This window comes from Salminus brasiliensis, chromosome 2, assembly GCF_030463535.1.
Source record: "Salminus brasiliensis chromosome 2, fSalBra1.hap2, whole genome shotgun sequence".
Classification (NCBI taxonomy): Eukaryota; Metazoa; Chordata; class Actinopteri; order Characiformes; family Bryconidae; genus Salminus; species Salminus brasiliensis.
This window is the reverse complement of record NC_132879.1, coordinates 37,222,767-37,237,627: the sequence shown is the minus strand read 5'-3', so window position 1 is coordinate 37,237,627 and position 14,861 is coordinate 37,222,767. Positions and strand designations below refer to the sequence as shown.

At 45.6% G+C, this 14,861-nt stretch overlaps 1 protein-coding gene across 1 annotated transcript in view; it reads left to right on the top strand.

Moving 5' to 3' along the window:
• snd1 (staphylococcal nuclease and tudor domain containing 1) overlaps positions 1 to 14,861 on the top strand; it is a 165,126-nt gene that overhangs the window by 92,995 nt on the left and 57,270 nt on the right. Inside the window, exon 17 of the mRNA XM_072672570.1 lies at positions 13,414 to 13,602. Within this exon, the coding sequence (XP_072528671.1) occupies positions 13,414 to 13,602 (189 nt within the window). The remainder of the gene's footprint in view (positions 1 to 13,413; positions 13,603 to 14,861) is intronic.

The following is a 14,861-nucleotide window of genomic DNA, read 5'->3' as shown; positions in this document are numbered from 1 at the left end:
TTAATGAACAGATATTTTAACCAGAAAGTAGGGCAAGGGACGATTGCTTAACAATGACTTTTTAAATGTCTTGCTTTATGGTATGTATGCTGAGGTGTGTGTAAGATGGGGTCTATGGGGAGTACCGCAGCTTAATACTCTTTCAAATCTTTCTCTTCCCTTGAATGTGTTCAATGTGGCTTGACGGCTCTTCGGGGCGCTCCCCTTGGCTGTATCCCCGGTACGAACTCCACCCCCCTCAGCTCAGTCTTGCGTGCTCTTAAGAAGCAGAATAAATGGCCCACAGTTCTGTAGCCCTGTCCCTACCACGGTTGGGTGCTGCGGTGTACCCATTTTTAATGTGGAGTATGCTTGCATGCTGTCAGCGCACTTGCATGCACTTGCACACGTCTCCGCTGGCAGTCCTAATTCCACACCTCTGTGAAGGGAATTATGTGCGATATTAGCAATATTACAAATGTAGCTCGATATGCATTGATCCGAGACGGAGCGTAGCCGAGAAAGAGATGGATTACAGTTATTGCTGTTATTGATTTTAATAACCAGGCTGTTAGAGTCCATCCAGAGGCCCACTCGATCGTCACAGACCAGACCCGCGTCTCTGCGTTTTTCTCGTCCCATCGACCTTTTCCGTCCCCGCGCAGTCGCTTCCTCTGCCCTCGTTTATTACTCCCGAGAAAGCTAACAAAAATCATTTCAATATTTGTCTGCCGGCCCTCTTAACGTGGCCTTCTCGGCTGCCGGCCGGCGTTCTCTTTCGATCTCTTTCTCGCAGTTTAACCACAGATGCATATAAATAAATCTCTGCCGCTTGTGTGACCTCTGGCCAGACGGTGCAGACCTGAGTAAAGCTCCCAGAGGGCAGGGGAGAGAATGATGCATGGCCCTTGGAGCTGGTGACCGGGGGTGATTGATCTTTCTTCCACTGGTCACTGTTATGACTTCCCACTCAGTCTCCCCGTTCTGGGAGAGATTGACCGGCTTAAGGGAGGACATGGCGCCTCATTACATGCTTAGCTCTTTCATTATGGAGCGACATCCTCTCTCAGCCGGGCTCTGTGGATTTCAAATGGAGTTTGCTTACTGTGTTTCAAGGGCTCTTCAAGAAATTGCCGTGGTGCAAACAGAGTGGCTGTGGAGTCCTGCTCTTCGACTTCTGTTCGTTAGATAGACCCGCGACGCGTCCATATTTCTACGCCTGACTTTGGTTTTCAAACAGTCTGGAATCGTGAGCACATATGTCGCGCGCAACCACCTCTGTCTGGAAATTCATTGACTTGCTATTGACTGTTTCAATGGTGTGCATTAGGTAAAAGGCTTTATGTGCCTTTTTAAAGGTCTGGGGCCTCCCCCACTTCCACCCAGTAGCATTGGCATAGTGATCAACTACGGCCATAATGCTGTAGACGCTCAAGGTCACGTCAAGCTTTCCTCAGAACCATGCATCCGCTCATGGTAAGAACACTGCGCACGGGAGTTCGCGTTGCTTCTCCCGCTCACGCGGCTGGATGCCGGTGCCAAAAACCCTGTGGAATGCAGCTTTATGAAGAGAGCCGTACATCAAAGTTGAACCACGCTGCCAGTTTGTCTTTTAATTGGACACTTTCGGGAGGTGTTATAATAGCTGTGTCAACATCCACGCTCATTTGCTGAGAAGAAGTGGGAGAGGAAGCAGGTTAAGTTTCATATCACTTCCCGGCATTCCCCAGCGAGACAGCACGCGCGTTTTTGATCTTGCTTCCCAGCTAGTCGAGGAGATGCTCTGATAACATCAAAAACGGCCCCCTTTTCCTCGCAAAAAGAGGCTCTGAGTAACAATAGTAAGTCAGAGACTCTCTCCCTCTCCCGCTCTCTCTCTTTTTGTGCTTCCATCAATTATCTACTGAAGTGAGAGACGCTCAAATGGGGAAGCCAATGATTTGTGAGTGGTGTAAATGTGTATGGATGGCGTGTGTGTACAGATGAATTGGGGGGGAGGGGTGGTGGGGGGGTTCTGCATGGATTTGCCAATAATGAGGCCTCTGCCATTGAAAGATTTAGTTTAGACCAGCGGTTTTTGCGGCACCAATGCATTCAGTCCATAAGCCGATCAATGAGCTCCCTTCAGCACCTGGTCTCACCTTTATCGACTGCCCTGTCCGAGCGCGCTCTCACACGCTCAGACACGCTCACCACCCTGAGAAACACAGCTGTGAGGAATTGCGGTGAAATGTCACCGCCTGCAAACACAACCCTGAGAGCGGCTGACAGGGGTCAGGCCGCGCCGTGTTTGTCCTCCACACTTCGCGAGCTTCTCTAGCTCATCCTAGAGACAGCGAGTGTCTGTTTACTGCGTGTGCTGTCAGAACTCGCGTGGCAGTAAATGTTTACAGCTCTGCTCGTGATTGTTTGTTACTTTTGACGTTCAGAAGCACAATCTCCTATCTCCTCCCACTCAAACCACACTGACGCTTATAAATCGGCCTTTATTGTTTCAAGGTTTAGTGGTTGTGGCTGTCTCTGATCGCTGAACGTCCTGTTAACATCTGTTTTATGCCTTGGAATTTAATTATAGTATTTGTAAAATGGGACTTGCCAGTCCACTCCTGGACAGTCTTGCTATGTCAGATGTTCTGCTCAACCTACGCACTGATAAGGGTCTCTGTTTGCGCAGCAACCTCTCTGGCTTTTTCAACACTAGAGGCGCAGCCCTCGTCCTTATACCTACTTATACATAGAAGTGCTGATCTCTGGTCATCTGACCACTCTGACTACCGGCCAGAAACACCATGTTGGTCTCATCCACTTTTAGCACAATTTGGAGTCTTGTAGAAGTCTAGTTGTCGAAAGCTGCACTGTTAAGTGCACTGCAGCATGTTCTCTGTTGGTAGTCACCTTTTAAAATGCAGCATGGGAGTGGCACTAAAGCTAAATCCCGGGATGGGCTAGTTTATCTACACACTGGCCTATGAACAAGCAGCACAGAGGTCTCTGTAGATTGACACCCAAAACAAAGGGGTTCTGTATGAGTCTGAAAGAGGGTTCTTTTCAATAGTGGAAGACCTTTTGGATCTCTGTATAGAGCCTTTTACAAAACACCCTATTAATCAGGGCAAGAACCATGTAAGCGTGGTCTTTTCTAAAGACACAAGTAAGTAATAGCTAAGGATTTAGTAAGAATATGGTATAGTGGTGTGCTCCAAGATAATGACCACAGTTGACTGTGCTTCCCTTTACACAGGGAGAAGAGTTTCCTCTCGATCGATTGACACTGTCCTCGAAATGAGCCTTTGATTTACGCTGCACGGAAAACACTACCTTATTTAACCTTAGGGATGCTCTCGATTTCTGATCTTTCTGTCCTTATTTTTTCACACCACGTATTTAATTAAAGGCCTCATTAACTGTGTATTTACATCCCTAACAGACATCGAAGAATTGATGCGTTCTTGTCCCTTTTATTGTTTTTTTGATCCACCAAGGTTTTGATTTCTGCAGACAGAAATAGCAGTGAAATGGATCTTCGCTCCTGACATGTTTGTTTGGACGCATGTTTGCTGTAAACATCTTGAATCTAATGTCCAGCCAGTTGAACCTGCATTAATTCTGATACCATTTGCGTCCGTGAGCTTTAAGTTCTGAACGTCCTGAAGGTCAACGAGATCCTTCTTCTGTGTGAATGCGAATGTATAATCTGGGTGCTCCCAGCCGCGGTGTCGGTTAGCAGAGGATCTTGCACTCCCAGACTCTGGGCTGCGACATGAAGCCCATCTGTCGTAGCGGCGCCCAGTTCCCGCTGCCTCCTGCACACGCTAGTTATTTACCTCGCAGATGGCGCCGCAGGACGCTGCGTTGTGACACAGTAACCATGGTTACCCGAGGTTAAGTGCCACTGATGCCCTCACAGTCATTTTTTTTTTCTCTGCTCTGCATCTGTGAGTGCAAGACGGAGCATTGATTTTCACAGCCAACATGTCGATCAGGTAATGATGAGCGAGAGGGGTATTGTGGATGGATGGTAGTTTGTGGCTGAGGGCACCAACCAAAAACCTCAATAAGCCAAAACATGCTCTGTGTCGAATGTTCTAGTAATGGAGTACCCTGCCTATCAACATTTTGCTTGACTTGCATGACTGATCTTATCTCACACTCGCATCAAGTTGTCAGGTGTTATCTTAATTAGGCTTGCTTATATGATTGACTCTCTAAGACCGTTATCTGATGAAGTGGCCAGTTATCATATACTGTATCTCTGTGTACAGTGCCTAGTGTCCTATAAGTGACAAGAACGAGGGCATTGGAGAAGCTTGCCCATTTCTGCAGACTACCATCGTGAAGCGTCGACTGCGTAGTGACTTGATGCATCACCAGAAGTTTGTAGACACATGCTCACACTTCTGAAATCAACTTAGATCAGTAATTCACGCTAGATATCTGTTGATTTGATTGCATTCGGGCACGAGCTTGAGTGAGGTCAGGTACTGATGTTGAGAGATTAGGTGTGGATCACAAATGTCGCTCCAACACCTCTAAAGGTATTGAATGGCGCTCCATCACTCTTGGCTTTGGTAGATAATTGACCTTGGGTTTGAGCAGACCTTGTGCAGCTGATCTAGAAGGTCTTATGTTTGCAGTGCTTTTCTATGGAGATTATTAATCTTATTTTGTACATTTAAACATTAGTAGTTGTCTGCAGTCTCATGGTTTGGGGTGGGAGGGGATGGGTGGGTTGAGAATGTTTGTTTGTGCGTGTATTTTTGTTTTTTGCTGAAATTGGGGGAGACCTTGTGTGATCATGTGAAGTCTAAGCTCGATTGAGTTCTCTTCCTCTATTCTAGTCCTCGTTTTCTCATCTTCCCTTTTCCCCTCTATGAGCAGTGATTACAAATAAAATCAAGCACACACACACATTGAGATGTGTGGCTCTGTTTGCGCTGTCGACCCTCACAGCTGTGCTGTCAGCAAACCTAATAACAGTGTGAACACAACGCATGGCTAGAACTCCACTCTGCTCTGCCAGAAATGAAGCCGTTTACCCATGGAAAGGGGAGTTGTCACTGTGCATGTGTGGCTGCCATACACGCATAACGTCTGTTTATAAGTAGTGCTGGGATACATGAGCGCTTTTATTTATTTTGCATGTATTCTCTTTCTGGATGCTTCCATTAACACACCCTTGAACCTGTTTGGTCCTTCATCCTAATGTTTGAACATATTAAGCCAATGTTAATGGAAGCTAATCAGCATTAAGACAGAATTTGCCTCATGAGCTCTCATGCCAATCACCTTGTTGGCTCCTCGGCTTCCCAAAAGGCCAAGCCAACTGTAAATGCGTAGTGTGACTGCAGCTTTAAGCAGTCCAAATTGTAGATATATGCTTTTACTAAAAATGATCGGTGCTTGCGTAAGTAGTGATGGCACTTTAATGGCAGCGTTGTGGTCCTGACTCAGCGGAAGTTTGTGTGTGTGTATTTTTGAAAGAAACAGGGGTAGAGCAAGAGAGAAAGAGTGACGCTGTGTATCCGGCAGCAGGCTGAGCCCCATGTGAACGGTGGCGACATGCTCTTTTGGCTGACTCTCACGCTTGGTAATGCCATTTAATCATTGGAAAGGCTTGTGATTAGACTAGGCTGTGCAGGTCCTCTTAGCCAGACCTTCACTGAGGTTTTATTGCTACTTAAAATATATAGAGAGAGATGGTGTAGGTTTTTTTATTTTATTTTTTTTATATGCACACACAGAAATACACATATATATGTGTGTTTGTGTGTGTGTGTGTGTATTTCCGTGTGTGCATATAAAAAAAAAAAAAACCTACACCACCTCTCGTCCTCTCCTTCACACCGACAACACACACACCGAGCTTCATCTTCTGAGTGGTGTGTCAGATCTCCCTCCTTTACCTGTCCATCAACGGCAGCTTTTCTGCACACCATGTTCGCTTTAAAACCACGTGCATTTCTCCTGTTCCCCTTGACTGAGGCGTACACACACACACACACACACACACACACACACACACACACACACACACACAGTCTCATCAATTGCTCTGCGAGTATGATGCAACCCTCAGTACCTTTTGTTGATGAAATAATTTTTTTCCCCCTCCCTCCCATCCAGCTCCACCTTTAATATTATAATATTATACATTATGGTTCAAGCGCTGTGGCAGGTTACATTACTCATAGAGGGGCTGCCGTTTAATGAAAACGAATGAGGACATCGGCGCCCCGCCCCCCCACCGCAACCTGCCTGCTTGATATTCGCCTGGAAGTGGTGCTTACATCTGCAAATTACAGGCGCAAGATGAATCCTCATGTGACATAAGAGAATCAAAACGTGCTCACTCTGCTTGGCTCCGTTCCTCCGCCGCCCTTCATGGCCATGATGGGCTTATAGCGAGAGAGGGACTATACATGAGCGAGAGGCTTGTGGTAATTGGGCCCTCCCATAAAAGCAGATTTAGAATGTGTGCCGACGGTACAGACTTCACCAGCTGATTAGAGCAGGGCGAAGAAGAGCTACAGCGTCTGTCTGCGCATGGGAAGTGTTTGTCAGTGAGCGGGAATGATGCCGGTGGGGGTGGGGGTGGGGGGGCAGTGGTGTGGTCAGAGTTGAGCAGAGGTTGACGTGTGTGTGATCTGAAAGGTGTCGTTGTATTGAAAGCAGTTTTTCATAATTAAATGCCGGTTCCTAGATGCGAGTACTCTTTGGGTAGGGGTGGGAAATATGACCCATTAAATTTCTCTGTTTTGATGATGATCTGACATCAGAGAGTGGTGTGTAATTGTGCAAGTAGTGTAATACAGCGCACCACCTCTTACAACAGGCGTCGGAAAACTTGTTGTTAGATTTTATGCGCTGTGCTCCACATCCAATTAAGTTTTTAACTCTGCTCTCTTGCACTCCTGGTGTAATTAGAAGTTGAACTCGCAGTCTTCTGAAAATAGGAGCAAACGTTAGACAGCTGCACCACTTAGGAGCCTCCTCTTCTCTGTTTTTAATGAAACATGTTGGGCAAAGAATCTAATGAACATTTTTCTGACTTTCCGACAGATGCAGTCGAACAGCCAAGACCTGCATGATATGTGAAGTGCTTTCGTAGTTGAGAAATGAAGAACTACCATTGCATTGTTTTCTGCTTTGAAACTGGACAGCAGTGCACAGAAGGAAATTAGTATAAGTGGTTCAAGGTTCCTTAAATGAGTGTGGCACAGTTTTGGCTGTATATTGAAAGAGCTAAGACTGGTGACTGTAAATCTACTGCGGTACGAATAGGACTGTAGACATAGTGAGGTGTGGTAATGAAAATTAACCACGGGATGTCTAATGTTAATGACTGATTTGAGCAGGATGAGAAATCTCTGCATAAATGCCGTTGTTGGGAGAGGCTCCTTCATTTGCGCAGCTCATCCATTCGACAGTTGAGTGCCTTCTGTTTGAGAGTGCAGGGGACTAAACTCTCGCTAAAGCTGCTAAAAGCGACTCCTCTTATACGTCCAGTGGAAAATCTTCTAGATCTGGATGTTGCGTCATTGGACGCTCACAGTATTCCACATTTAGCACAGAATTGTACGATGTGCTTAATTCATGCCCATGTTTTGGCGTACATGAGCATGACGGACACCGCTTCAGGTGCCCCCTCTTATTTGAACTTCAGGATTTCCAGGATGTGGTGGAATATTGCAATTTTTTATATATATATATATATATATATATATATTTTAATAATCATAGTCCTTCAAATGAGAAGTGAGGAAACCACGGGTCAGAATCCAGCACAGTCTGATGAATTTCCTGTTCTAGCACTCTAGACAAAATCTGGCAATTAATGGGCGAGTTAAATCAGGTATGCTTGAGCAGAAAAAGCATGAAACTGCCTGAATGCAGGCGCTCCTCACCCCTGCTTTAAATGATGTTCCCTTGCGGAGTTGAGGTGGGCGAACTGAAGCCAGGAAAATAGTCCAGTGTGTGTGATGTGGGCTACTCCAAGAGCAGGTTTAAGAGCCACTCTTCTTTTCTATGGTTCCTCTGGAATGAGGCTATATTTGATTTTCCTCAAGTGTTGCGCCATAGTTTCAGAAAAAGCGACTTTAGGGTAGATATCCCCCGTATTTATTCCCCACTTTGCCCAGCGCCGTGCTTCTCACTCTTGCAGAGGCCATTTGTGTTCCGCAGGGAGCCATATTGGCTCAAAAGCCTCCTCCTCAGGGATCCGTTTTGGCTGCGGCGAGGCTTCCAGTGGAAGCCATCTGTGCATCGCCCGGGCTGTATCGCGCCGTCGTGTTTCTCTGCTGAACGAGGCAGCGAGCGCTGCACGGGGCACATAAACGTAGCCGCGTAGCCTACCTCTGGAGGTGTGGCTGCTTAAGTGCCTCTGACAGCAGCTAGCTACAACCCATGCAGGTGAATGCTAGGCCCAGAACAGCATGGGCAGCAGCGAAAGCAGCGTTGATCAGAAGGCCACCTTAACACCTTTCTCTCTTTCTATCTTTCTTTTTCTGTCTCAATTTCTTACTCGCTCTCTCACGCGCTCGCTCGCCTACACACACTTAACCATCATCTGCAGCAGCACGGCTTACCCACATAAGACGAATGACGGAATGTTGAATGTTGAACTGCTGCTTCAGCAGGCTGTCCTGCCAGATAACAAGGAGTGTCTGAATGAGGTTTAGTGTGTGTGTGTGTGTGTGTGTGTGTGTGTGTGTGTGTGTGTGTGTGTGTGTGTGTGTGTGTGTGAAAGGGTGTAATGTAATGCTAGAATGACCACCGTCGCCTGTGTGACGCTCCCGTGTGCTTGTGTATAATTAATGTAGCTCAGTGAGGCTATTTGTTCTCATTACGCTTGACGCAAGCCTGCCCCATTGTTTTGAATGGGGTGACGGGAAGCGTCGCGCAGGTTTCCTTTCCTTTTCACTCCAGCGCTGCGCAGCAAATGAAGTTATTCACAATCGGAGAGGTCTAAAACCCGAAGTGGATGCACACAGGCTTCCTCTCATAACCCTCTTTCTGTCCTGAATTTTCGAATACTCTCTCTGCCTTTCTCTCTGTGGGTGTGATTGACCTTTCTTTCAGTGCTTTTAACGCCACAGCCGTTTCCCTGCTTGCTAAATGGGCACAGGAAGGACTTTGCTATCTGAGTATATGGCAGATAGATGTAGAAGGGGGGGCAAAAAGCATCAGACCAGACTTGCTTTACCAATTTGTCAGTCGTGCTGATTAAAACGCTCTAGGATTGTTTAGGAAAAGTAAACGTGACGTGTGCCTGGAGTTCTTAGTCACGCTCTCTCCAGCTTCATAATTCTCATAAAATCTCCATATGGGAAGTTGTTGGGAAGTAGAATGTGATCTTGGTCTTCATTGCGTCCAGATTGAATTCATGTAATTGCTGAATGAATACAATGGCTTATGTAAGATGTTTGAGGTTTTCGGAGAATTCCGACATGCGGAACTGAATGTGACCTTGTATTAAGATAAGCCTTAAACAGTTCTTTGCCCAGATTGCCATATGTCACAATCACTCTAATACGCACCATAACCATGTCTCGTTCTCTCGTTTTGTGTTTCATTCAGTCACTGGCTCACTCCCTAAGACCTTTACGTCACCTGGGCCCGTATTTATCTCAGCAAGGACGCCTAGACGCCCAGGGTTTAGCAAGTAGCGTGTCGTGTGCACTGTGCAAGAGAAGGTGAATTAGTGGAACACTCCTTTGGAGCTGCTTCAGTCACGCTGCGCCAAATCATCCCTCACTCCTTTGCTCCACACTGACACTCCAGCATAGAGGCGTCTTCATACTTAATAGCCTTTGCGAATAATTAGGCGACTAGGAGGGAGGTGAGCACACTCTCGTTGCTCTCTGGTACGGTGAGACAACTGTAGGATTGAACAGTAATACTGGATGGTTCGTTATTGGTGGATTTAGTATTCAAATAAATAGGCATTACCTCAGAGCTCAGGTGAGCTTTTTTTTGTTTGTTTGTTTGTTTTTTTGCTTCACAAATAGACTCAATCATAGATGTGAAGAATCGACTGCTTGATTTGTTGAAACACCATGGTTGGGTGTTGGCTGATCAACATGCATAGAATGGCTACATATAAGTGATCTTTAAAAGGAATTGCTATTTGGTTACTAATAAATATCCAACATGCACAAAGTCGAGAGAAATATTGCTGTCATGCAAAATAAAAATGACCCATGCCATAGTTGATCCAGAATATCTTGTAAAAAAGTATAGAATTATTTCAAGATCGTCATAAAATGTCATAATTGACACAAGCTCTGCTTTATGAGGCAAGGCAAGTTTATGTGTATAGCACCAAAACTGCTAAGATGCTAAAATGATTAACATGGGATTGAAACAAAGGAAGAACATAATTAAAATATGAAGTTAAGTCATTAAGTCTGCCAAATAGGCTAGATTGTCTTTGACTTATGACTCAGTTGTCTTTATGCTTTGCTTACGTCACCAGAAAATCTGTCGCCAAGTATCATCGGTGGTATTTGTATACGTTTCTGAACACCCCGAAGGATTCTTTATTCTCAAAGATTTTGCACACCTAATAGCCTGTGTTTTTTATATGACACGGGTTCTTTTGTCGGTACAGTGTTCTCTGAGGGCTGGGCGATACAGTAAAAATATTGTATCACGATATTTAGACATTTTCACGATGCATGTGATAACAGAACAAACGCTTCAGTAGTAACGGGTTCTTTCATTTCTGTTCAAAATCTGCTGCACTTCATCTAATTAAACAGCACTAATTACACTCAGTAAAGGTTTCTATTTTCCACGCCTAGTTGTATGTCATTGTGACGCATGTCGTTTTTGACATAAGATACTTTCTCATAATTACAAGATATTCCATGCCATTATTAAGATATATGATTTTCGGCAGTATGGCAATATACTTTCACGTAATTATACAATGTTCATCATAATTACTTATGTCATAATGTGACATGTAATTATGACGTAGATACAGCCAGGCTGTATCTTATAAGAATTTCATAAAAATGACTTCAAGACGTAATGCATGTCCTAGATGTTTTTCATAATTACGACGTCTCGTAAAGTCATGCCAGAGATTTTGCATGTCAGCCATATGCCACCATAGAGGAGCTGTTCCTTTTAGACACAGACCGTCTCCTTGGAGAAAGGGAATGGTGCCTCATCCGGTTAGCTGCTTAACTGTTGCTAGCCCACACTGCTAGACGTTTTCTGGGGTCCGACTCAACAGGAGGGCCGCTGCTTTTGAGTGGAGCACATTAGCCTTCCATTAGCCAGTGGTAAAGAGGGAAGCGTGTTTGTTTGTCCCAATAATGTGAAGTTGGTTGTCATGCTCGCATTTAATCAAAGTGGCGATTATGCCCTCATTAAAAAGCTTTTTACTTTCTCCGCGTTCACTGGCTCAGCCTCCCAAGTAATTCCCAGCAGATTTCCCAGGGGGCCGAGGAGGCTGAGCAGCCCCAGTCTTAATCGCTTGACTCCTGGAGTATCTTTCCGCAGCACCTGCCCGTTCCCATGTTGGTCCTAAAACATACAGACAAAACTGGTTTTGTTTCACGTAAATGTGTGGAGTGCACAGCAAAAGGTGATGAACATCTAATTGGGAGCGCGTAAGCAGTTTGGGCTGCCTTTTGTGCGGCTAATCTTCAGTAACAGGACTTTGTCAGCAAGCTTTGTTTGATTAGCTGTTTAGTCAGAGCCTTTGCTCCAGCTCGCAAAGTGATGCAAATTCCTCACACGGCCGTTTAGTGCTTATGTGAGGCGATTTGGTTTTAATTAGTATTTGTTAGGGATGAAACGGTGCGTCAACATCGCTCTAATAAAGTGCAACAGAGGTGACAATAGGTATTGGGCTAATGGAGAAAATGGGTATTGTGGTAATTATGATGGTTAATACAGGTGCGTTGTTCGAACACCAGCACCAATCAGCCACTTACTCCAGGTTGGTCACGTCAGACTCCTCCACCCGCCTCCTCCTAGCTTCTAGAGTATCAGTAGTTGATGAAATATCTATATGGATACAGGTCACGTTTTCTTCATTCACATTTAGTTATGGACATTGAATCCCAAACCCAATACTGAGCCCAGAGTCGTGTGCAGTGTCAGGGCCGGTGTCAAATTGTAGCAAACACGTAATGCTACAGCTTTAAGTCTGCACTCTTCTCGTTTTCCGTAACGTACACCATGTCCAAATGTTTGTGGACACACCATCTAATGAATGCGTTCAGCTTCTTTAAGTTGTAGCCATTGCTGGCGCAGATCTGCAAAGTGTGCACACAGTTTGTCTAGTCCTTGTTGAGAAGTACTACCAATAAAATAGGACTCTCTGGAGCAGATTGTCCTGAACCGATTGGCACCATTAAGCTGTGGAACTGTATTCTCTGGAATTATGGTGCTCCATCCAGTACTTTTGAGATGAGTTGGGGATGAGGTGTGTTGTTGATTATCTATGCAATCAAATCTTCATAGCAAGGCTACCAAACTACCGGAGGCAGATTATATCTGCCAGTTTGTTTATCAGAAAACATGGAGTAAAATAGAGTGCCTCATGCCACGTTAGATTCTTGACCTCTGGCGACGAATGCTCTACTCTCTATAGGCGTGACAAACCTCACCCACTAACTTCAGTGGAGTTATATGTAGCTTACCATTAGCCTGACCAACTACTTGTGCACCGGGGAGCCAATTAGCGAACAGCATGAATCCTGCGTCCTTTTTTTTCTTGTTGTTTCAATTATTTACTTATTTTAGTTTTTAATTGAGATTTGTTATAAAAAGAAATCCCTCTAGAAGGAGGGTGGCTTGCACAGCAGCGGCTGCATTAATCCTAGAAGTGGAGTCCTCACAGTGCCCTCAGTGCTGCTCTTCTTCTTTTAGTCTTCTTTCTCACCGTCCCTCTACGCAAAACTGACCTTTTGTCCTTCCCGTTCTTCTCTGATCGCTTGCCAATAAACACCCCCGTCACCCGGAGACAAAAGTGATATATTAGGAGTCTGTGTTCCCTGAGTGCGCGCTTTAATTGAGAATGTCGGGCTAAGGTTAGTGTGCACGTGTGTGTGTGTGTGTGTGTGCCCAATTGCTATTTAATTGAGAATGTCAGGCTAAAGTTAGCTTGCGACTGACGCTGAAGCCCAGTGTTTAATTGTGCGAGGAAGATGAGCGATTGAGCGATTTGCTGACAGTCACACTGTGCAGGTATGTGTGCACACGTGTGTCGATGCTCAGGCCCCCCCCCCCGATGTTCAGAACCTGGTGTGAGTGATCAATAGAAAGCTCACTCTCTTCCATAGACCTGTCTATTTTAGGCTAGGGCCTCTTCTCTTCTGTCATGCTGTAATGGAATCTCTCAAATAATTCCAGATACAGCAAATTAACTCTCTCTCTTTTTCCCCCTCTCTCTCTCTTTCTCTCTCTCTCTCTCAGGTGGAGGTGGAGGTCGAGAACATGGACAAAGCAGGGAACTTCATAGGCTGGCTGCATATCGAAGGAATGAATCTGTCTGTGGCTCTGGTGGAGAACTCTCTGTCGAAGGTCCACTTCACAGCCGAGCGCAGCGCCTACTACAAGACCCTGCAGTCGGCCGAGGAGGTGGCCAGGCAGAGGAAAGACAAGGTGAGTGTGCGCGCACACCCAGACACGCACGTGCAGCCCCGTCACAGCTCTGGCATTTTTATGAGACCAGACTAGCAAACAAAATTTGTCACTTCGGATCCAATCAGTGCGAGCGCGCTAATCAGCATGGTTTCGTGTTCCTCCGCCTCACTCCTGGTTGGGGAGCAAAGGCCAGCCTCTGTCGTCTAAAATCCAGCCCAACTTGGGAGGGGTAATTGGGGAACGAGCAAACCTGTTGTCGAATCGCATTAATTCAAGCCGAACACACGGGCGTTCAAATGCCAGGAACAGTGGGTGCCGCACAAATGCAGGACTCCGGAACAAGTGTGTAGCTGAGGCGGGGGAGGTGGGCGAATAGGGCTGTGGATTTGGCACTGTGAGCCAGTTCTCCTCCACCGAGCTTTGATTGATGAAGCTCTCTCTCTCTTCGTGATCCCAATCTCTCTCTCTCCATTTTCATTATGGCTCAAAAGGGGCAAGAGGAAGGGACAGGCCTGGCGGTCGAACGTGGCCCTGCCAGCTGTTCCTCTTGTCCTTTACCCCTCGCTTCCATTATCCAGACAGAGCGGGAGAGTGGGCGCTGGAAGGGCCTCGTGCAGTCATCATTATGATCCACAGCTGAAGGCAGCTGAGAGCCCGCCTCTGCCCTCCTTTTTGAATCCGCTACCTGGATTCATCTCTCTCCGCGTCTCAGACCTCAGAGACTTCTTGCTCCTTACTGACGTAGTATAGCTTTAATAGGACCTCACGTTTTGGTCCAGATTGAAATGATGGCTGAGTACACTGCTAGATAATGATCTGAGCTCAACCACTGGCAGCTGGAGATGAAGGCGTTGTCACGCCTGTTCTAAATAAGTCCGCACCTAGGATTGATTCTTGGCTTGTTTTGGGGTGGAGTTCATAATCGCTAGTTTGCTTTTAGAGACGACAATCGCTTGCGCAATTACGAACGCCACCTTTCGTGTGTATACCACTCCTGCATGTACTATGTCCATGGGCCTCCGTGAATCATGCGTTTTTTACTTTTTTTAAAACCCCATCATTAGTTGGTACCCTACTACAAAGCTGGGAATGAACTTTTAAATACGGGTTTACTTATAAGCATACATTGAATTGCTTATTTCAATTAAAAATAACCCATCAACTTTTACAGTATTTTTAAATGTTTGTGATTGAGACCATTCTAAAAATGAACCATTTCTATTCAATTATTAGTACATTGCAATAATGAACAGTGAGTAATTTTCATTCTTAATATG